The 24,038-nt window shown below is 40.8% G+C and overlaps 1 protein-coding gene and 1 long non-coding RNA gene across 2 annotated transcripts; both read left to right on the forward strand.

Annotated features, from left to right (window-relative positions):
- The first annotated feature begins 6,242 nt into the window (after window positions 1-6,242).
- On the forward strand, window positions 6,243-14,337 carry LOC117522955. Its single transcript, XM_034184375.1, has 4 exons — window positions 6,243-6,309; window positions 7,583-7,864; window positions 7,986-8,072; window positions 14,200-14,337. Exons 2-4 carry the CDS (start codon window positions 7,598-7,600, stop codon window positions 14,335-14,337), a joined length of 492 nt encoding a protein of 163 aa, XP_034040266.1. The 5' UTR covers window positions 6,243-6,309; window positions 7,583-7,597.
- A 2,299-nt stretch (window positions 14,338-16,636) lies between these two features.
- On the forward strand, window positions 16,637-16,858 carry LOC117523615. Its single transcript, XR_004564555.1, has 2 exons — window positions 16,637-16,697; window positions 16,743-16,858. It is a non-coding gene; the product is annotated as an uncharacterized LOC117523615 (long non-coding RNA).
- The last annotated feature ends 7,180 nt before the right edge of the window (window positions 16,859-24,038 follow it).

Raw genomic sequence — 24,038 nt, forward strand, 5'->3', positions numbered from 1 at the left:
TTTGATCTATTTTAAGGTCTTTGATAGGGCTATAACTTTGGAGAATATAACTCCTGCTGTCTTTATGACTTAATACACAGGATTTTACACGGGAAGTTCTTATTGAGCTTCAGCCATGAAACAAGTTTTTCTTAATATTCTGTGGTACAAAAAGGATTTAATAAGTAACTATCAGTAAAACTGGTGTATTTAGAGTTGAGACCCCCCCTCCCTTCGAAAAAAAAAAAAAAACCTCACTTCTGGAGCCCTCTTGTTTTTGTTTTGTCGAGCATTGCATGATATTTTTGTAACACTCCACCAGCATGTGTCGTGTGACTTGGTTTGTCCTGCACAGGCTGCACGTTGTATTGACGCTGGCATGATTTCATCATGTTGCAGAATGAATGCAGATACTGTTTTTCATAAACAAAGATGAGGAGATGTAACTTATGTCCTGGCAAAAAAAGAAAAGCCCTTAAAGCCACAGTGTGCAGGATTTGGTGTCATCTAGTGGTGAGGTCGCAGATTGCATTATGCCATCACTGGTCATAATTTTGTTTCGCTTCATATTTTCACTTTAGCTGGTCATCATCCCTTCTCTTATAAGTAGTATGTATGACCTTCCATTTCACAAAATGAGAGTTCTCAGTCTTGTTAGCCTGCACCAGCAACCAGTAGATTTGGGGTGGGGGGGGTATAGGGGAAAATGTGCAGATTCCACTGCGTTTTTCTTCAGTCATCTAGCTGGACTGCGAAAGGTGTAATAATTTTGTTGGCAGATATTTCAGAAAGTGAAAATATTATGTATCCTAGGCTCATTACATTTAAACTAAAACCTTTGAAGCTTCTTTTTTTTTTAAATTCTGGCCTACTGCTCCAAAAAAAGAGAGAAAATAGCATCTCAAAATATTACAATATTTCATTTCAAGAATGTCACTGTTTCTGCAGTATAAATACCATGAATCTGTCTGGTTCAGCCCATATAATCACAGGGAAGACTGCTGATTTGACACTTATTGCCACCCTTCTTGTGGCAACAGAAGGTCATTGCTGGGATCTATCTCACCAGTCATTCGGCAAGTGATGGTACACCCTACCAAACCTAAAGGTCGATACATCTGCAGTCTACCATTTCACCTAACTTGCATGTCTTTGGAAGTGGGAGGAAGTCGGAGTAATAAAAGGGAACCCATGTAAACAGGAAGAAAGCACAAACTTCACACAGAAAGGACTAGGCCAGAAGCGAACCAGGGGAATTCTTGAAGTGAGGCAACTATACCAACCACTATGCCACTGTAAGGAAAAACTGTTGTAGGAAATGATGCACAAGCAATAGGGATGACCACAGCCTTGAGAAAATTGTGTTGCAAAGCCACTTCAAGAACTTCGGAAGCTTCATGAGTTGATTGAGGCTCGAGTCAGTGCATTAAGAGCCACCACATAGAGACACCCAGGAAATGGGCTGCATCCTTTGTTTCAAGCCACTCCTGAACCAGAGATGATGTCAGAAGTGTCTTACCTGAGCTAAGGAGAAAAAGACCTTGTTTCTCAGCTGCCTGAAGTCCTCTTTTCAGATTAAAGTTTGCATTTCATTTGTGAATCAAGGTCCAAGAGTTTGAGGAACAGTGGACGAGCACAGAATCAAAACTGCATCAGTTTCCACAGGTGATGCTGATTTGGGGTGCCATGTTTTTTTTATTTATTTATTTTTTTTGCTGGTGTTGGTTCACTGATTTTTATCAAGTCCAAAGTCAGCACAGCTGTCTACCTGGCGATTTTAGAGCCTTTGTGCTTCCATCTGTCAAACTTTATGGAGATGCCAATTTCCTTTTCCATCAGGACTTGGCATCAGCACAGTGCCAAAAGTAATTGCTAGTTTGTTGGCTATGGTGTTACTGTGCTTGACTGGTCCCAAGGACAATACCCCATACAATCTCTATGGCAAGGGTAAGAACGAGGATCAAGGGAGTGTAGATTTCCTTGCATACAATCACCTCAGCAGGTGGTTTTACAAAGGAGCTTCTCAGTTTAAAGACCTGGGCCTGTATCCATGAAGCAGCCTAAGGCTAAAAATAGCTCCTAGTGATGTTATGCTAAGAAAAATCTTAGAATTCCTCGAATTCTTAGACATTTCTTAGAATTTTCCCTTGGCATGATGAAAGTTGTTTCCAAAACACCTTGGCCTTAAGAGAGCGCCTAAGGTGCCAAACTGGTAAGAGTAGGAAGGATGACTTTTAAGAAGCCTATGAGTGTCTTAAGCAGAGAAGATGGCAGAAAAAACAGGAAGTAGAGATATTCTCTGTATGTAGGGTGACAGTGCTAATCACAGGGTCCGGGGTGGTCACTAAAGCCACTGTTGCTAGTGAGAATAGAACTTGTCTATTTTATCTTGCTCAACAGAACAGAACCTTCAAGATGATGATGGTTCTGCATAAATTGCCAGCTTTGGTACATGTCAATGATCCTTTGTCTCCAAAATTACTTCCTACAGCAGCCATTATCAAATTTAAGGACATTGTGGCCCGCCCAAACCTGTAATCTCAATTTTCTTTACTCACAAAGTACAAACTCAAACTATTCCGCACTTTTAAATTTATTCAAAGCCACAGTGAAAAAAATCAGGCCACAGTCCTGGAGAACTTCTCTCACAGACGACATCCGCTCTTTTCAGAACCCTAAACAATAACACAAACAGTTTTTATAAAGCATTATATAGGTGTGACAAAGGCGGACCTTATTTCACAAAATCCTACCCTTATTGGTCCCTGTGGGCATTCTAGGGAGGTCCCACCCCCTGCCCAAGACCCACGCAGTAACGGGACATATATGATTTATCAATTTGTCCTAAGTAATGAAAACTGGTTAGATCATTTTTGGCAGAGTTAGGGCTCTTGATTAACAAACATAGACACTACCAGTTTTATGTTATCAGAATGTAGCAAGCACTTGTACCAAAAGAGCATTTTCCAGCAGAGGATATTGTGCTCTCAGAGCACTCTTGTTTTGTTCTGATTCCATTTTTATAACAATTGTGAATATTATTACTATTATAATTATTACTGCTAATATTATTACTGCACTTTTCATGACTGGTTCGGTGATTGCAGCCGAAAACAAAACAGTAGACCATTTTCTGTGTGAAGTTATGCTGTGTATATTGCCCAACGGGAGTGGTTGTCAAATCCCACGATATCACACGGTTCAAACGAGACTGTGCTGCCCTATTGCTGTAGGTGGGGGAGAGAGGCACAAAAATTGTGTAATTTTGACATTAATTTGGATAAAATCACAGTCAGGTATACACTGTCCAACATTTTACCTGGACAGCTGTCCCACTGCTAGGCCTTTCGGGTGGGCTGTATTAGACACGTTTTTTGGGAGGTGGGTAGTTTGTAACTGAAAATTTCCCCAGAGGCTCTCTGTTGTATATGATATCAGAATGACTTTGTCTAGTAAACATACGTACAACCTCTACTGCAGACCTAACCAGCTACATCTGGCCCAACAATAGGAAACACTACAACTTAATAGTTAACATCACAGTGGATGCACATAAAATAAAGGGCTTTCAATCAGTTAAGCTGAAGTTCCAAATCATCATGCAGATCCATGTCAGATATGCTATGGCAACCCTTGAGCAAAAGGGCAAAGCTGAAAGAACTTATTTTACAATCACTAAAGTTGACATGTTAGCACCTTACCAAATTTGAGTTTTATCAAAAGAGTACTCCTTGGTTTGATTTTTGCAAAGCATTTGGTTCATTTAACAGGGATGCCCTCTGAGAGTTTGTGAGATCCCCAACAAGCTGCTGGACATCAAATGCAGCCTATACCAGGTGCTGTGCAGAGTAGGAGCCGAGTCTTGCTTGCATGTGCTGGTTGTTGGGTAGGGTTGTGGATACCAATAGCTTCTTTGCCTGTGAGGAAAGTTTTACTGACTTTGATTATGTGGATGATGCTGTGATCTTTATGGAATCAATGGATGTTGTAGTTTAAGCATTTTGGGAAGGTGAGTGATTTTCCTGGATCAAGACTAAGGATCTAGGCTTTCAATGGCTTCCTGGATTCGGCTATCACAACTTTGTCTGTATACAGTTCAATAGTCAAACTTGCAGATACATTCACTTATCTTGGCAGTAACGCTCCTGTCTCTGGGTCCTCAGCCTTTAATATTGAGAGAAGAGCTTAGGGAGTCATAGGGTCCCTGGAGTTTGATAATACTGGTACCTTTGCAGGAGAATGAAGGTCCAAGTCATCAGGACCCTGCTGCTCCCTGTCTTACGGTGTGGTTGTGAGACTTAGATGCTTACCAGCAACATACAGTAAGGTGACAATTGGATGTCTTTGGTACTAGGTCTGAGAGGATACCATTACAATGGGTTTGTGTCAACTGAATGGTTACTTAAGGAGGTTCAGATGAGCAGTATCGAGTAATTGTGAAGGAACATCAGCTATGGCATGTCGGCTGTGTGGCGCTTTTCTCTGGGAATGATGCAGCAAGTAGGTGCCTCAGTATCAGTGACCCCAGTGGCAAGAGAAGGCCATAGGGATGCCCACATTTACCCTGGCTGCACCAGATAGATGGTTACTTTCAAGAGGTGATGATGGACTAGACATTACCATTGGGACAGCGACGATATGTAGGACAAATACATGCTCCCAAACCTGACCGAACCTCCTTGGGCGTTGCATACCTTCTTTGCTGTTTTTGAGAAAATCCATTTAAAAGTTGACAGCACTTTATTATTGACCCCTCTCCAATCAAATACTCAGTATGTACTAACAGCAGTTAGGAACCTACTATTGTTACTGTAGAAAGCAAGTGGGTAGCAGAGGACACAATTCAGATGTACTACGCCACTGCAATCTTACTTTTCCTGTGGTCCAGATGGTTACAGATGATGCATATGTGCATACCCACATATGCTGTGAAAATGTCTATTTTGCAATGACAGTCTTTTTTAAATGGTTCCCTATACTTCATATATGTGTATTTGTACAATGTCATAGAGCCTTGGAGACCACTACCATTTTCAAGTATGTCTGCTATCTTTGTTGAATGTTCCCAGGAAGATCTTTCGTTTCAAGGTACCAGCTTGCCTTATTTGATTGGGTAGTCTTGTCTGTTCGCACACCATGGAGGTAGAAGATCATCTGGGTACCATTTGATGACTGTGAAATGTTTACTGAGTATTCAGATACCATACGGATTGTTATGTACTGCTATTTGGCTACTCTATAGTATGCTAGTATGAGTATTCAGATGTGGCTCTAGATTTAACTCACAATTCCAACAGGCTGCAGTTGAGGCTATCTTCACCAGTTGATGGCGATGATTCCAAAAAGCTGCTAACATTAAAGGTAATAGTATTTTCATAACATCAGGTGCAGCCACCTAAATAGTGGCCTTGGTGTTTGTTTTATAAGACAGCATAGACTGTCCACTGTGCTTCATGTGCCAATTCTAAATTAGCTCAGCGGCTCGCCATGTTAGCGTGAAGTAAACAAAGAAGCCGACTGGTCAAAATGTCAGTAACTTGGATGTCAATCACAGATGGTAAAAGTGTTGAACTCTTTCTTGCCAACAGGATGGCGCAGAGGTGCTGTCAGAGCGTGATGTCTTACAACGTCGGTTGTGTCACTCAAGAGGTGAAATTGGAGAAGCCCGGAAATTTCAACAGTGTACAGCTCTTAAAGTGGGGTCTGGTTTCCATGGTGACGCCGGCCACAGCAGACAGATCTGCTCCATTACAGGGCACCTCAAGCCTTCTTTGGCCACAAAGGAAATGCCTACTCAAGAGTCGCTCATCTTCAAAGTGCCATTAAGAGTAACTATACAGTGTCTGTCTTAAATGTCAAATTATTTCAGTGGAACAACACCAAGTCTCTGTGGCAGATTATTGGTAGTTTCTTCCCCTTTAGTATGGATGTGTATTATTATAATAACAATATGAATTACTCATTTCAGGTTTTCACTGAATATTCATTATAGTTGTACATACTGTAATTAAAATGCCCTCTTAGGTACAGGTCAAAGTGTCTGGCCAGAGGGGTAGGTTGGGAATCAGCATTGCGGGTGGAAGGGGATCGTTGCCATACAAAGACAATGATGAGGTAAGTATCTGTGCTGCTATTAGGTCAGCTGCTTCTCTGTTTAAGACGACAAGAAACAGTAGAACAGAAAGTTAGTGATGTGCTTTTACAAGCCCAGTGATGCACATTCACTTTAAATGATGTATATTTATTTTTCAGGGTGTTTTTATTTCCCGTGTAACTAAAGGAGGGCCATCAGAAGAAGCAGGCATCCATGTTGGAGATAGACTGTTGGAGGTATGGCCTGAATTGAAATGCAATTAATTATAAACAATGCCTATCATTTTATGTCAACATTGATTTAGTTTCTTTTTTAAATTGATTTATTTAATTTTTTTAATAAAGTGCAGCCCCCCAAAAATGTTATCATTATGGGGTGTTGTGAGTAGAATTTTGAGGGGAAAATTGAATTTACTCCATTTTGGAGTAAGACTGTAACATAACAAAATGTGGAAAAAGTGCTATGAATATTTTGCATATACACTGTATTTACTGCAGCCAGGTATAACCTAGGCTCCATATCAACATAAAAATGATATTCAGACCAAATAATATTTAAAATCTATATTTTTAACTGGCAGAATTATAGCAACCTGAATATTAATAATACAAAATCAGTAATTTTATATCTTATGTAGTGAATACATAAATAAATAAATAAAGAAAGAAAGAAAGAAAAAAGACAGTTAGACAGACAATAATACCATGACAACCTGAAAAAGGGAAACAACAATACTGCATTATTGCAAAGGTTTTCTGCACCCAGTTCTCTATAAATGTAGGTTTGAGTTTTATCCATTAGTTTGTCATTAAAAGATCAAATTAAACAATTTATTATTGTTTGTTTAAATTTAACTGTATGGGTATATTTTATTAAAGGAAATTATACACCTTTTCATCTTAATAAAAATCTGGCTACTTTGCAGTTTTGCAACCGAAAGCATGATTCCACAAAGATAACAAGACATTAATTAATTACTAATCAATGAATAATAAAGTGATCAGCAGAATGATTTAAATAAATAAAAAAAACATTGGTTAATTCATAAAAAGTTTTTTAACTACCTAGATAACATATGTTATTTGTTTAATTTCTGATGCTCTTTATCATAAATTCTTTGATTTTTGGGGGGGTGGGGGAGATTAAGGCACTCTACTGCATTGTCCAACCAGACTAATGTTTCTTTTTGTGGCCAATAGATGGCGCCAAAAGACCAGCAGAGAATACTGAGCTTGACGCTTCTTGAAAAAAAAAAAGGAAAAAATAAATTTGCACAGCTGAAATTACTTCACTGTTAAGTAGAAAAAAGTAGATAAAAAAGTAGATAAAATTCAAAACCAATCTTCACAAGTTGGTACACTGTAATGATCAAAGCCCTCATCAGTCCCTGCTGTGGAAGTAGTCATTCTTTTGTCAGAAACCAGTGACGTGTGTGTTTGCTCCTCCACCTCTGACCTGGGCTCCACTTTCACTGACCCTAACAGTATCTTGTGACCACCGTTCATTCAGGTCAATGGCTGCAGCATGCAGGGCGTGACCCACCACGAGGCAGTCAGCGCCCTGAGGAATGCTGGGAGCTACATCAGAATGAAAGTACTGAGAGAAAAGCTGCTGCTGCTGCAAGAGGCCTGGGTCCTGGACCACGCTCACGATCCACAGGATGTGACGAGCCAGCCGCCGCCGTGCAGCCACGAGCATGTAGACCAAAGAAGCCTGCAGCTGAGGATGGACAGCTCCACTGTATGGCTGTCTCAGAAGACTGAAGCGGTTGTCTGCAATGGCAACAGCATTGTAGGTGGTTTATTCAAAAGTCAAGAGACACACACACACACACAACATCATCATGTGCACAGTGCAACATGCCCATAAATCTGATGTATTTGTTTATTTTGTTTTTGACTCTCATTTGAAGAATGACAAGAACCGGACTTTTTCTGAAAAGAAACCAGAGGCCTTGATGAAAAATGATGCAGCTCAAGCGGGGAACCAGACCATGACAGTAAGCACATATACTATATATATATATAAAACACCCTGCAAATGTAACTAATCACACCACCAGTGAATTAATCACATCACCTTCATTTTAAGAATATTCCATAGGCAGCTCAAAGATGGGCCCTCGATGAGGCTGTAACCCCCCCTCGCCCAAAACACAAAGTGCTTCACATAGCAAACAAGTAAAATACATAAAATACAGACAGGAGACATTTAAAACACAGGCTTTAAGACAAGAAAAACACAATAAAAAGAATAAACAATAAAAACACTTGTCTTACTAAAAGCTTGTTTAAAAAGAAAAGACTTTAACTGCCTTTTACATACACCAGTGTCCAGACAGTGACGGGAAAGAGGCAGAGCTTTCCACAGCCTGGGTGATACTAATTCACATCTTGAAATTTATACCTCAGTCTTGTGTGGATGCACAGGTTTACTAATGGATCCAGTACCCCTGGATCTGTTGTAGCAGATCCACGTTGTGCCAAATTACTTTCCTTTGGCCATCTTTGTTGGCCGATGGACAATAGTTCCACATAACATGGATCCCCACTCTTGTTTAACATGTCATTTTTCAAAAAAATACAGTCATTTCCGAGGTGTAAAAACAAAACACCCCTTGTCTGGAGAGCAATATGAGAGGACGATCCAGTTCATTGAGGATGGCGGATCACCTGAGCCCGAGGCGATCCGCCATCCCCAACTCACTGGATCCGCTCACATTCCTCCCCAGACACAGGATGTTTTGTCATTGAGTTTTTGTGACCACAAGTAACATCTGGCCTGCTGACTCCACACTGTAGGTCGAAATGTGAAGCTGTAGCAGGTCAGAGATGAAAGGAGCCTGTAATGACCTCTCACAGTCCACCTGCAGTATCTTCAAGGCCCACCAGGGGGCCACAGCAATCACTGAAATATACACCCAACTACTGAGAGCTTAGTTTTGGATGACAAAGTAACCTTCCATGCTTCCTATGACAGGGCTGGACCACTCAAATAAAATAAAAATACAACAAAACTTGTCAAAAATTCTCTTAAGATATTTCCAAATGAACCGGTTGGTACAAGCGTCTTATTGTATCAGAATACTTATGTAACCTTGCATGTATTTGTATTTTTAAGCTCATTGTTTCCTTGTCAAAGAACCTGATCGACCAATAAGAATCTGTAGAACATTAGAACATGGATAATGTCAGTCCAACGTTAGAGAGGCTGAGGCAGAATAGCGCCACCCAAAGAAGTACAGCTGTGGTCCTGATTGTGTCATTTCTTGCTACCAGTGTAGTTTTTCTATTGTTCTACCTGTAAATTTTCTTCATTTTCATGTTGGTTCTGTCCACAGGGTAACTGTCATAGTTTTTAATCAGCAATTGCTGGTGTTTATTCTATTTACTGTGTGTTTTATGTCGGTTTTAACCAAGTGGACCCTTCAGTGCTGAAAAACAAGGCCAAATACCTGCAGTTCCTTGAATGGCCATTTGAGGCTGATTCCAAAAATTAGCCAATTCCCGTAGAACCCCATGTTAAAATGTCCAACCTTACAGCAGAAATAAACAACTTTACAGGCTTGGTACAAATCCTGATCCCGTCAGACCAGGTTAGTACCAGGTACCTGGGAGACCTCTTTGGAACACCAACGGCTGTGTTTCTCCAGGTTTCACTGGAGTTGTGTCAGGAAGGGCATCCAGCATAAAACTTGTGCCATATACAACCCCAATTCCAATGAAGTTGGGACGTTGTGTAAAATGTAAATAAAAACAGAATACAATGATTTTGCAAATCCTCTTCAACCTATATTCAATTGAATACACCACAAAGACAAGATATTTAATGTTCAAACTGATAAACTTTATTGTTTTTGTGCAAATATTTGTTCATTTTGTATCAGGCTCGATAGGCAGGACAGGCTGGACGCAAATGCACAATGCAGGAACACAGCTCAGTGGAGTAAAAATGTTTACTAAGTAAGCAGGCCGGGGTCAGTACACAGAAAGGCAGTCCAAGCAGAGCAACAGTATCAAAAGCATCAGGCAAAAAGGCATGGTGGAAGTACACAAGCAGGTAGTCAAAATCCGATGAGGCAAACAGAGCAAGGCAACAGTACAAGAACTGAGCTGGAAGGAAGGCACAAGGCACATCGATCTGGTGAAGAATAAAGGCAAACTGTGAGGCTTATAAAACACCCAGGTGATTAACTGCAAACCAAGAACAGGTGTGTGGAGAACCTCTCACAACCGGGGTGTGGCCAGACAGAGAGAGACACCCCCCACTCAATAAGTGTTTGGGAACTGAGGACACTAATTGTTGAAGCTTTGCAGGTGGAATTCTTTCCCATTCTTGCTTGATGTACGACTTCAGTTGTTCAACAGCCTGGGTTCTCCTTTGTTGTATTTTAAGCTTCATAATGTTAGCTTCATAACATTTTCAATGGGCGACAACTCTGGACTGCAGGCAGGCCAGTCTAGTACTCGCACTCTTTTATTATGAAGCCACGCTGTTGTAACTCGTGCAGAATGTGGCTTGGCATTGTCTTGCTGAAATAAGGAGGGACCATCACAGATGCTGGCTTTTGACCTTTGCGCTGGTAACAATCTAGATGGTCTTTTTCCTCTTTTGTCTGGAGGACACGACGTCCATGATTTACAAAAACAATTTGAAATGTGGACTCATCTGACCACAGCACACTTTTCCACTTTACGTCTGTCCATTTCAAATGAGCTTGGGCCCAGAGAAGGCAGCAGCGTTTCTGGATGTTGTTGATGTATGGCTTTGGCTTTGCATGGTAGAGGTTTAACTTAAGCATGGTTTACACATAGACGGTTTTGTCGGCGGGTAGTACGTAGACCGAAGTTCGTGGTAGTTCCGGCTGTTTTCGCGGTAGAAAGCGGCGGAGCATTTCGCCGGTGTTTTGACCACCGTACTAGCCGCAAATACGCGGATAAAACGCCGCTAAATCCGCCGAATAAAGCGGCGTTTTGACGCCGTAGCATCCGGCACACGTCAGGCAACGGGGGTTAATACCCAGTTCTATCCTTTACAATCGCAGGTTAAGACGCGCGTGAGAATGGCGGTGTTCTGCTGCCGCCGATAATGCCCTGTGTACCGCTGGATTTATCCAGGCAAATCCTGCGTTACTCCAGGAACTTTTGCATATAGGTACTGCCCCCAGAGTATAATAGGCTGAAGCAGCAGGAATACATGCCTTTCACTGCAGAGGGAGGAAGCTCATCCTCAGCCTTTTCTTGTCTTTCCTTTTCCCCTCCTCAACGTGTTGCTCGTCTCCACCACAGGGCTACCCTCTGCTTCTGAACCAGACCTCTTGGTAAGTCCTTGCTGCTGCCAATTTTCTTTTAGGAGGCATACTGGAGCTTCTCTGCAAAAATATCTGGAGCTGGCCGCAAGTGAGAGGCCTGCATGCAGCGCTAGTGTTTTTATATTGACCGCCACCTATCGGCCGTTTGGAACGCCGTTAACCGGGAGGTGGCGTTTAGAATGGCGTACTGTCCGCTAGCGCCGCTGTTTTATCTGCCTCTGTCACCGGTTAAAACGCCCTTGAGGACACTGATGTGGGCTCTATCGCCGTTTTACAAGCCGTTGATTAGGGATACAACGCCGGTCGCCAATTACGGCGGTGTAAACTGCGGCACTACAGGAAGGGGCAGGATGAAATGGCGATTAAAAGTTTCAAACGCCGTTGTTTCGCGTTGTCCTCCGTTGTCACGCAATTCTCCGGGAGTGCTCCCGGAATTATTCGACATGTTGAATAATTTTTTCGACGATTCCCGTAAAGCTGAACTAACCACGCCCCCTAGTGCCGGCGTTAACAAGGCGTGTGATCCGTAAGACGGCCAAAAACTCTCCGGGACGCTTCCGGGAGCCCTTACCGTCTATGTGTAAACGGGGCTTTACACTTGTAGATGTAGCGACAAACTGCATTAACTGACAATGGTTTTCTGAAGTGTTCCTGAGCCCACACAGTAAGATCCTTTACACAATGATGTCGGTATTTAATACAGTGCCGCCTGAGGGGTCGAAGGTCACGGGCATTCAATGTTGGTTTTCGGCCTTGCCGCTTACGAAAGCTCTCCATATTCTCTGAATCTTCTGATTATATTATGGACTGTAGATAATGGAATCCATACATTCCTTGCAATTGAGCATTGAGAAACACTGTTCTTAAACTGTTGGACTATTTTTTCACGCAGTTGTTCACAAAGTGGTGACCCTCACCCCATCATTGCTTGTGAATGGCTGAGCCTTTTGGGGATGCTCCATTTATACCCAATCATGACACTCACCTGTTTCCAATTAAACTGTTCACCTGTAGAACCCAAACACGTGTTCTTTGAGCAGTCATCGACTTTCCCAGTTTTTGTAGCTTTTTGAAATGTGTTGCAGACATCCATTTCAAAATGAGCAAATATTTGCACAAAAACAAAAACGTCAGTTTGAACATTAAATATCTTGTTTTTGTGGTGTATTTAATTGAATATAGGTTGAAGAGGGTTTGCAAATCATTGTATCTGTTATTTACATTTCACACAATGTCCCAGCTTCATTGGAACTGGGGTTGTATGAATGCAGAATGTGGATCAGGCTCTATTCACACTGGTGACCCCGAATAAAACGGGAGCAGCTGAATGGACAACAACAACAGGCTTGGTACAAATAAAACAGTTTGGGTTTCCTCAGTCATGACAAATAGTTCAAGCTATTTTCAGCAATAAATTCCTAAAGAATCTGGGGCACAGTACTTGATTCATAGCTAGTGTTGCCAGTACGGACTCCAGACACCCACTGCTAGCAGTGGCTGCTGCCAGCTGCCGTGGACTAGAATGTGTTTGCGTAGGAAAAATTACCTAAAAACTCTCTGAAAACCAGGGAAAACAGGTTTCAGTTTTTAAGATCTTTTGTTATTTAAAGCTTTAAAGGTACATGTCATACAGAGTGTAGGTCTGAAGACAAATACAAGTGCATTGTTTTCATGCCACTTATATACAGTCCCAAGGTGTGCCAAAGTTCACTGAATGAAATCATTTGATAGCATAAGACAGTCAGTCTCAAAGTCCGTTCCAATCGTTAATCATGCACTGATGAAATAATGTCTCGTCTCATCACATAGCATAAGACAATCAGTCTCATAGACCGTTTCTGCTTCTTCTTCATCATGCACTGATGAATAATGTCTCGCCTCATCACATAGCATAAGACAATCAGTCTCATAGACCGTTTCTGCTTCTTCCTTCATCATGCACTGATGAAATAATGTCTCGCCTCATCATTCTTATCTGTACTCTTAGTACACTCCCTCTTCCATGGCAGTGTTCTACAATACAACCTTTGTCAGATAAAACATTTCAATACACTGAGTGTTAAATGCTATCACAGCAGTAATAAAATGGCAATCTATTAGTCACAAGACAATTATAATGGTTAAATATATTTGACAGAGCATTAACAACATTAACTTTTATAACAGCTTGTCCATTTTGAGTGTTTATTACAAATATCTGAGACAATATGGCTTGTATGGGGTTAAATGTATGAACCAAACATCTAAAAAGTTGTTGCTTTAGTATTTTCATTGTGCAGAATTTTAGTCTTATTAAATTAGTATGTTAGCATCCTTAGCACTAATTATTAGTTGTTGAAAACTTGTTGTTAGCTGTATTGACAGTGCCATGGTTATTGAGGCAGTAACTTTGAAAAAGGTGGGCCTGTTTTTTGGGCTGACCATGAGCTTGATGGAATGAGGCACTGCCAAGATGACAACATCCAAATCTTACCCACGTGAGATTCAAACCTGAAAAACCCAAAAAACTATGTGTGACTTCACCGTAGGTTTGTGCGGTATATATACAGTCAATGGTGTTAACAGGAAAGTATATGGTGGAACCTTACAAAAATGTGTATTTGCACATTTTCTACAAATTTTGTCACCTCACTATGAAATAATCATGCTCCCTATAAAGGACAGAGAAAAAAGTCTCTGGTGCTTTCACTGGAACCATCTTAAATGTATAGATCTGCATCTGATGTTCGTGAGGTGTCAGTAAAAAATCTGACGTCACTTGAGGACTGGGTTCAGAACTTTGTCTACCCATATCTCTTTTTTTGATATCTGACAGATTCCGCGGATCATCCTAACACATCCGTCTACCTCAGATGATGATGTGGAACTCTTGACACACAGTCCCAGCAGAGAGCGCTTCCATGGCCTGATGCTGCTGACAGACACAGTCACAAAGCACTTGTACCTTCCTTAACCACTAAGGAAACAGACTTTTATTAAAAAGCTCTTGATTTTATTTATTTATTTGCATCTGAAGCATTTTGAGTGATGTAGCCTTTGATGAATAGTGAAAGAAAAAGAACTGGAATGTTTGTTTTTTACTCAGCTCAGTTTTGTCATTATTGCTAAGAATTCAAATTAAGACGTTAGCAAAAGCAGAAAACAGTTTTAAATACAAAAAAACCCCATCTGGATTAATCCAACTGCAGGTAGCTGCATCAAAAAATGTTTTAAAACAAACAAAAAAAACAAACAAATGAAAGAACTTGATTTTCAAGACCAGTGTCGCCGACCGAACGGTCCTCCCTAAAAATTTGTCTGCCCTGTCTTCACTGCACACGTGTCATTTGGGACCACAGCAGTCTGAGTCTGACTCTCTACACCCAAAGCAATGAAAGGGAATAGTATAATTACCATCAAATGACAAGTAAAACCTCTAAAGTCAGTTTTAAAGCAGAAACGAGGCGATAAACGGTGAGTCGAATACTGACGCTCCGAAATGACGTTGGCGCAGCAGCAGCACGTCAGACTCAGATGTGCTGCTGTGGCGCTCTGATTGCTTCCCTGTCTTTATTATTGGTTGGTAAGGTTAGACCTTACTTGTATGAAGCGCCTTGAGGCAGCTTTGTTGTGATTTGGTGCTTTATAAATGAAATAAATTGAATTATTATGAAATATGCTGAGTTATTTGTTGTACAAAAGCTTCAGATATGTGTTGCTGAGAAGGATGATGACTGAAGTGCAGGTTTAAGCAGAAACGAGGTGATAATCGGTGCACCGCTGGTGATGCTCAGAAATGACGCTGCTGACACTCCGAAATGACGCATACCCAATGAAGGCAAGGTGGGCCAATTTTTTAGGTTACCGTTGGTCTGTGACACCGGCTCAATCCAATTAAGGGTCATGGGGGAGCCTACCCCAGCACTCATTGGGTGAGAGGTAGGATACACCATGGCCAGACTGCCAGTCCGTCGCAGGGTCACATATGGACAGACAAACACATTCACACACACACACACACACACACACACACACACACACACACACACACACACACACACACACACACACACACACACACACACACACACACACACACACACACACACACACACACACCCTACAGCCAACTTAGAGTCGCCAATTAACCAAACCTGCATTTGGCTGCATTGTGTGAATATGCAGCAGAAACATTATCAAATTAAATTAATTGCTACAGGTTATATTATTTGTGCAAAAAGCAAGCATCCACCCCTATTAGTGTTCTGCCTTTGCTGGTGTTGTCTTAATTTGTAAGTGTCAGTCACTGTACTTTTGAGATGACAAAACATAGACTGTTCTTCAAAATTGAAATAATTTGAATTCCTGTCAGTTTAACAGTAATATGATGCTGGCTACCTCTACTTTAGATCATCAGCTAATGATGCAGATGTGCTGCTAAATATTTTTTTTTGCCTTTTTTAGTGTGAAGTGATGAAGGTTTTTCTGTCGTACACTGAGATAAAATCCCACATGACTCACAGCAGGGAGCTGGAGATCTGCAGAGTCTGGAGATAACTGTGCTTCAAATCTTCACACACCTGCCTATACCATGTACATTAAGATTTGTGCAATTATCCATGCTGCAGAAATGCTTTTCAATCAAAAGAGCACAGACACCTTGCTACAAATTCATAATGTTGCTTTACAGCAAAAACTGTGCAAACTACAGATGTAAACTCCCTGTGTGATTCTACTGCTTCTGCAGTGGCTACTGTTTATATTTTCAATTAAAGTTTTATTACAAAGGCTTTTCCTTTTATTTAAGATATAAAATTGAGATATTTATGCTGTTTTTGGGTCAATATCATAACATGTAAAAGTGTGTAAAATAAAGTACTTCAAAGCAATAAGTAAAATTACGGACGCCGACAGAGGCCCTTTTGTAATACATTTTTAATTCACCCTGTTATCCTGAGATAACGACATAATTAATTCAGGATCTCGAGAAAACAACACAACTAATTTGAGATCTCGAGAAAACAAAGCCTTTGTTTCGAGATCTTGAGAAAACACACCAATTATGCCGCGATCAATTATTTCATGATCTCGAGTAAACAGCTGACAAATGGGTCATTCAGGTAGGCTACGCTAAGAGGCTTGTATGATGACTTCGGGGTTATATCTCATTCTGTATAGATGCAACGCTGGTCTTTAGAATGTCTGGAATAATCGATCACCTAATAAGGCAATATTTGATCAGGGGTTGACACAGGCAGAGATTGCCCTGACACGGGGGGGCGCAGGCAGCTCTGCTAGAAATCTCAGTTGTTTTCTCGAGATCATGAAATAATTGTTTTGTTTTTTCGAGATCATGGAATAATTATCTGTTTTCTCGAGATCACGGAATAAAAGTGTTGTTTTCTCGAGATCTCTAATTAATTATGTCGTTATCTCGGGATAACAAGGTGAATTAAAAAAGATTATATGAAGTCCTCTGTCGGCTTCCATATAAAATTAATTAATGAAGGCTATATATACTCTGGCATGCAAAGGTTTGGTAACCAATGGGCTATTTACATGCATTTTTAAAATGTGTATTTAAAAAAAATCAGGACAAATAATATTTTATAAAATAATTAATTCTTCAGGTGTAAAAAATAATTCAGAACTAATTCAATATAAGACAACCGTAAAATCTATGCTTCAATGTCCCATTTGGCTTCTTGCAAACTGTAGATGAAGTTTCACATTTTTTAAAATGTACGCACGCGCGCGCTAACACGCACACACACAAACACATACACACTGTTGTTTCTGAAGCAGAATGTGACAATATTCCTGTTAAAGTATTTTTGGTCTGTTACCTTGAACTCATCACTGCTAACTTGAGCTCAGCGGTCACAGCAAAGGTCTTGTCCCATTTTCCTGGTTTCCAGGTTGGTGATCTTTTTCTGCAGATCCTTGGTGTCCAAGAAAATTGACAAAAAAGAAATCAAATTATTTGCACTAATCAGACAGCAACACCACCTCTAAATCCTTGAAAAATAATTCGGATGAAGTTCCTGATAACATTCACTGTTTTAATGTTTCCCATAATCCCCCTGTGCTTCCCAGAATGCACTGCGGGGTCCAGGAGAGTTCCAGCGTTTCAAAGCTATGGAAACAATGGCTAGCGAGGATGTGGATAGCGTTGATTCAGTGAGTTCAGGAGCGATTAGAGGAGGTGTAGCACCTGTGATGAACTTCTGCCATGCCCCGATGTTGTCTTGTCCATTCTTAATGAGGTTTTTTACATTGTGCCCTAAACCGGAACTCTGCTGAAACCGACCTCTCGCGTGAGTCACGGACTGGGAGATGGTGCAAGATTCACAACTATGAAACAACGAATTGCAAATAGACCTTTTCGTTTAACACATTATACCATAAACTCGAGTAATCGCCATGGAAATATACCACTCCAGCTGACACTTTGCAAAATAGAAATGCTTGAAATATATATTGTAGTAACTCTATTTTAATGAATGAAATATGGCATGTCTGAAATAATAACTGTTTTAGTAGCTTTCTTTAGTCATAGCATTTATGAAATATGATTAGATAAAATATACTGTATTTTAGGTGTGATGTCAAGGTGAAACAGGATTTATTATAAATACAAGCATGCTAACGTTAACCCGTTAGCTATGTTAATGTATGCTAATTGATTAAAAGCAGAAAGCAAACTCATTATCATAACAAATGAACTTCAGCATGAAAACCACTAACAAAACAGGCTAATATTAGCATGAGCTGAGTGAGTGTCTCCATTGTTAGAAAATGTATTTATAATTGACTAAAAAAAAGTACAGTTTTTCTGAGAAAATTCTTACTGCATAACTGCAGGTACTTAAATGTACATGCTGCCTGAAAAACTGACAATCTAACTACAATGCATCCGTAAAGTATTCACAGTGCTTCACTTTTTCCGCATTTTGTTATGTTACGCATACAGCCTTATTCCAAAATGGAGTAAATGAATTTTTTTCCATCAAAATTTTACTCACAACACCCCATAATGCCAACATGAAAATTTTTTTTTTTTTAATAAAAAAGTAAGAAATCACATGTACACAAGTATTTACAACCTTTGCTCAATACTCAATGCATCTTTGGCAGCAATTACAGCCTCAAGTCTTCTTGAGTATGATGCCACATGCTTGGTGCACCTATCTTTGGACAGTTTTGCCCATTCCTCTTTGCAGCACCTCCTAAGCTCCATCAGATTGGATGGGAAGTGTCGGTGCACAGCCATTTTCAGATCTCTCCAGAGAAGGACAGGAAGCTTCATTTTCCCATAATGCCTTTTTGCATGTGTGTCTGTAATGCTAAAACCTTCAAAACCTGCTAAAACCTGTAAATGCTAAAGCCTTCAAAATTAGTGCAGTACTTTAAAGCTAAAACATATAGCTGCTATTTTCACTTGTAAAAACAACAGAGGTGACTTTAATTTAACAAAACCTGTCCGGAATTAATTTGTTTAAAATTTTAACCATAAGTCAAAACTATGTTGCTGTGCATGACTCCTCCAACATGTCTGTACGACCATATGGCTGTGAAAATAAGTTACGTGTTTTTCTTCTTTTCTTTTGTCTCTACAGGCAGCTCTTCTCTGCTGGCAGAGGATTGAGCTCTACCTCTCATAGCTGTCTGTCTGCTCCCAAACACGTAACAGGCAGGAACTAAAATGTGTGATTTCAGGCTTTACAAATGATTTTAACTGTTAACATTTATTCACTATGCCCACAAAAAGATTATTAGTGGTCTAAAAGTTATTGGGACTAAATTTAGTGTAGGTTAATTGGTCTGCTGATGGTTTTCAAAGTTAGCTGAAAAGCTAAGTTAGGTTTGCTAATTAGCAGTTAGCAGATTAGAGGAACTGTGCTCACCACTGACTATAAGCATGCACTATTGACTGCAAAACGGGCCTACTACTCTGATTTGATGAACAAAACCAAGCATAATTCAAAGTTCCTGTTCAACACGGTGGCAACACTTATTCAAGGACAACCACCTGTAAGATGCTCTTCTCCATTTACAGCCCAAGATTTCTTAGATTACTTTGAGAAGAAAATATGAAAGATAATATATGAAATATGAAAAAGATGATGTCACGTTAAATATATCCCAGCATGCCTTAGTCCGGCCATTACACCCTGTTGTTGATGTGGGTGCCATCACTGATACATCACCTAGATTTACCAAATCTGATATTATTTTACTGGGTGTGCTGATGAAACTTGACAGTTTGTTCTACACACCACAATATAAATGTACAGCCTCCCTATCTGGCTGATATAAATAAACCTTATGTACCAGCCCATGCACTGTTCTCAGGATACAGGATTGTTGTATGTTGCAAAGGTTAAAAAGAATTTGGCAGGTCATTTTTCTTATCATGCAGCTGTTCGGTTTAACAGTCTGCCTGCTGAGATAAAACAGCCTGATTCTGTGGAGTCACTTAAATTCAGATTAAAGACCTGTCTGCAGGCATGGACAGGCTTTCTGGCATACAAGGCAATGCCGGTGGGTCGACGGCTACTTTTGGGCCGGCTGTCGTCATAGCTTAAGAAAAAGTATATTATAAATTATTTTTTATCGACTGTGATGGCCCATTGGGTGATTTTTATGAAGGACACTGGGCTGAACCAGTTAAATCTCTCAGCCCTCCTCGGCCTGCCCCTTGCCGTTTCAGCTAACTGATGTGATTCGGAAGAGAAAGACATGGGACTCAGCTCATTAAAGCTTCTGTCAGCCTGGTAAGAAGTAATGTTTATAAAGAGAGATGTTTCATGTAGGGATGACACCATGGTGGAGGGCTGTTGTTTGTTTGTATGTGTTTTTGGGGGGGACAGCACACAGTCAGAAAGACAGAAATGATGAACGCCTGTGGAATGAACAATGAAAATGGGATGTGTGTAGTAATAATAATAATAATGTAACCGAGCTGATGAGGGTTTGTTGCAGGCGTGATGAGTACAACATAATGATAAATAAAAGCAAAGCATCACAAAGTCTGTTACAATAATAATAATAGTAGTAGTAATAATAATAATAATAAGTTAGAAAGCATAAAAAGCAAGAAAAAACATTAGAACAGTTAGGAAACTGAATGAATACAATTTAAGAATTACTGAAATTGATTAGAGACATATCTTCTCTGAATAGTATCTGGGGAAATTACAGGCTAAAAAAGTTGGTGGCACAGTGACTTAGTGCTTAACACTGGTGCCTCACAACAAGAAGGTTGTGGGGTCACTTCCTGGCCTTTCTGTGTGGAGTTTGCATGTTCTCCCCTGGTGTGCGTGGGCTTCCTCTGGGCACTCTGGTTTCCCCCCATAATTGGATTGTGTCTAATACCCCGGTCACACATAGCCGGAATCATGCAGAGCGGCATCAGAATTATGAATCAGTGCACATCCGAAAAGTGTCAGATTTCAGTTCCAAAACAGCAGACAGCAATCTGCGGGAGTCGACACAGTTGGTCAAAATCAGCTGGTAGATCCGGGTGTGATGCACATGTTCAAAACTCTCCAGGCACCGTCGAGATGGGACACCTATCTGACGGCGATCCATGTGTAATCTGACGTCCATCTGACCGCAATTTACATATTCTGATGGCATCAAAACAGCATCTGAAACAATCTGATCACGGTTGATTGAGCTCTGAGATCGATCGGTCACAGTAAAGCCTGACGATATGTTGTGCCACATTTGGCCCCCTCCACTGGACCCCGGCCAGGGAGAGCGAAGGAAATGTTATGTAATAACATGTAAGTGGCACTGTGCGCGCGTCAGAGGCTTGGTGCAGTACAGTAATGCAGCTGAACGGGATGTCACCGCTGTAACGCACGTATTATTACACATTCACCTCTTAAGTCTGTAGCAGGTATGATGTGGAAATGTTTGCCCAGCACATGACGACATAAATAAACATGTAACTCACCTCCGGTACCCCACGCTCCACAGAGCAGCGCAGACAGCTGATCAAGTCCCTTTCACCCGGCTGCACTGCGTGCTGGCAACATCGATCAGATGACAAATACATAATCCACCTCTGGTATGAATAAATCCCATGTGAAGTGCCGTCCCACAACAATAATCCAACTACAGTTGTGTTAAGATGTGTGTCAAGTAAAATGACAACAAAAAAGAGTTTAAAAAGAGAAAAGAGAAAGTCCACTGGCTGCATCTGAAAGTTGCGCACATGTGGGAAGTTGGTGCACTGCCAGCGCAGTTCAACAGCAGTTACGGAGTCCAGCCAGACAAATAAAATCTAGCAATGCAAGTATATACTGATCAAACACCTAAAAGGATTTTTCACTGGATGAAAAGCAGGTGAAAACTGACAGCTGTCAGTCTGTTTGTGCGCTCTCTGGATGGACAGCTCCTGTGCTCACGTGCGCACGTGCACCTAACGTGTGCACAGGAGCTGGAGTGGCTGGTACAGCATTTATTAACACATATACACGCAGCTGAGCAAACATTTCGGCCACACACTTGCACACTGCTTTGATCACCTGTTCTACACATGCAGGCACATGCGGCTCATTCAGCCATTGTGAGCACACACGCACAGCTGAGTGGACACACACTCATCACTTGGATCACCTGTTCTATGCATGTACACGTGCACTCCATCATGTAAGACACACACTGAGTCAGTTTAGTGCTGGGAATGTGAGCCCAAGTGGAGATTTGATTGCGTGGGTGAGTGAGTGAGTGAGTGACAGCTGCAATGTCGGTGCTGTCTGACAGCACTCTGTGTCATCTGACTGTTATCTGAAATATGTTTGGGCTGCATCCTGCAGGTGTGCATATGGCAGTCCGGATGCGTTCGGACCACGGCTGACCACGCCTCTTTTCCTCCCGACTGTGTCAGATTATGGCACTATTTGCCATCTGGGAATAGTTCCTCCACATTCTTGCTATGTGTGACAGGGGCTTAACTGTAATTAAGACGGGTTAAATGCAGAGGACAAATTTTGTTGTATCTATGTATATGTACAATGACAATAAAAGGCTATATATTATTATTATTATTATTATTATTATTATTATTAACATAGGAAATTATTACAACTCTCATTTTATTCAGTGAGCTTTAAAACATATAATAATATTAGCCTAAAGAGTTTTGTGCACAACCTCACCCTTGCTGGTTTGGAGGTGGTCACCCTAGTGTGTGTGTGTGTGTGTGTGTGTGTGTGTGTGTGTGTGTGTGTGAGAGAGAGAGAGAGAGAGAGAGAGAGAGAGAGAGAGAGAGAGAGAGAGAGAGAGAGAGAGAGAATTTCCTTTCTAGCCTTTGTTTTCAAATAATACTATGAGTAGGCTTGATGTTTCGTACAGTTACAGTTTGCAGGCATTACAGCTTACAGTTAGTATTATCATATAATATTAAAATAGATGATTTTTCATTGATAGGTAACCAGACAAATAACACAAGTGAAATTAACAGTCCTGCCTCTCTCGCTTTCTCTGTTTAGGTAAGCCAGTCTGTTGAAATAGGAGTGGAGTCACAAAGAGATCAGGCAGTTGTAGACTTTTAACCACCCTCATTCCACAAAGAGGCAGGAATTCTTTAAGTTTCACTCACAACAGGATGCCAACAAACCCTGTCGTCCAGAGGCTGTTCACTAGAATGGATGACATAGCATGGAAATGGCTGATTTATTGTGGTCAACGCCATGCTTTATTTTCTTTTGTTTGCCTTGCTTTTAGCAAGCCCAATGATCAAAGTACTTTCATTAGTGGCATGACAGATTGGAGGCATGTGCACCAAAGACTAGAGGAGCATGAGAGAGGCACATAGATAGTGTGCTGAGGCATATTTTTTGAACTGCTCCACAGCAAGCATTGGACACCTCCTTGAGGGAAGATGGCTGACAGGACACTGTGAGTAGGTTAAGAAGAGGAATTCTTCACATTTGTAAGTTTACTGTACTGTATACTGCTATGTGTTCCTACAATACTGACACCACCTGGATGATCATAAAACCGACTACTTTTACGGAGTGACTATAATGAATGCAACCATCTATTATTGCATTATTTTGAAGACACTGGTACTGTTAATGTAAATTATTTTGAAACAGTCTCATTCTCACTGTTCTCTTGACCCACCTGGCCTCTCTTTCTTTCCCCATTGAGGCTTTTCAGGTTTCAAATCCCGCAAAACCTCGGAGAGGTCGCCGCGCTGCGAGATCTCAGTAACATTGAGAACTGCATTGAGATGCTCTGATCAAGCTGCACTTTAACCGCTGCACACGGACAACACCATTAACATTGCAGCATAAGACTATTTTTATATTGTGCCTAAAACTCTCGTGAATATATTCGCTGGGTTTATAGACGTTGTTATTGCATTTGTTTTATGTAAACATGTGAGAATCACAGTCTGTCTCTCCGTTATTTTCAGTGGGAGCTGCTGTGAGCTACACTCGCTTCCTGATCATGTCTTTCTGGGAGAAAGTGAAGTTTCTTTAACATCTTGATTATTGTTCTTTACAACACTGTTTGTCCTCTTTGTTCCAGACTAATATATATATAATATGTCTGAAATTCGGTTTGCGCTTATTAAATTCCACGCAGATTAAACGTAGCAGACACAGATTATTTGTTATAATTGTTTTAGCAAGTTTTCAGGGTATCATGCAG

The sequence above is a fragment of the Thalassophryne amazonica genome, chromosome 13 (genome assembly GCF_902500255.1).
Source record: "Thalassophryne amazonica chromosome 13, fThaAma1.1, whole genome shotgun sequence".
Classification (NCBI taxonomy): domain Eukaryota; kingdom Metazoa; phylum Chordata; class Actinopteri; order Batrachoidiformes; family Batrachoididae; genus Thalassophryne; species Thalassophryne amazonica.

Bases quoted from the DNA above. Each gene is read 5' to 3' on its own strand.
- LOC117522955 (XM_034184375.1), top strand. From the start codon at position 7,598: ATGCAGGGCGTGACCCACCACGAGGCAGTCAGCGCCCTGAGGAATGCT. The intron at 7,865-7,985 runs GTAGGTGGTTTA...TCTCATTTGAAG, and splicing joins TCTGCAATGGCAACAGCATT to AATGACAAGAACCGGACTTT. The intron at 8,073-14,199 runs GTAAGCACATAT...GATATCTGACAG, and splicing joins CGGGGAACCAGACCATGACA to ATTCCGCGGATCATCCTAAC.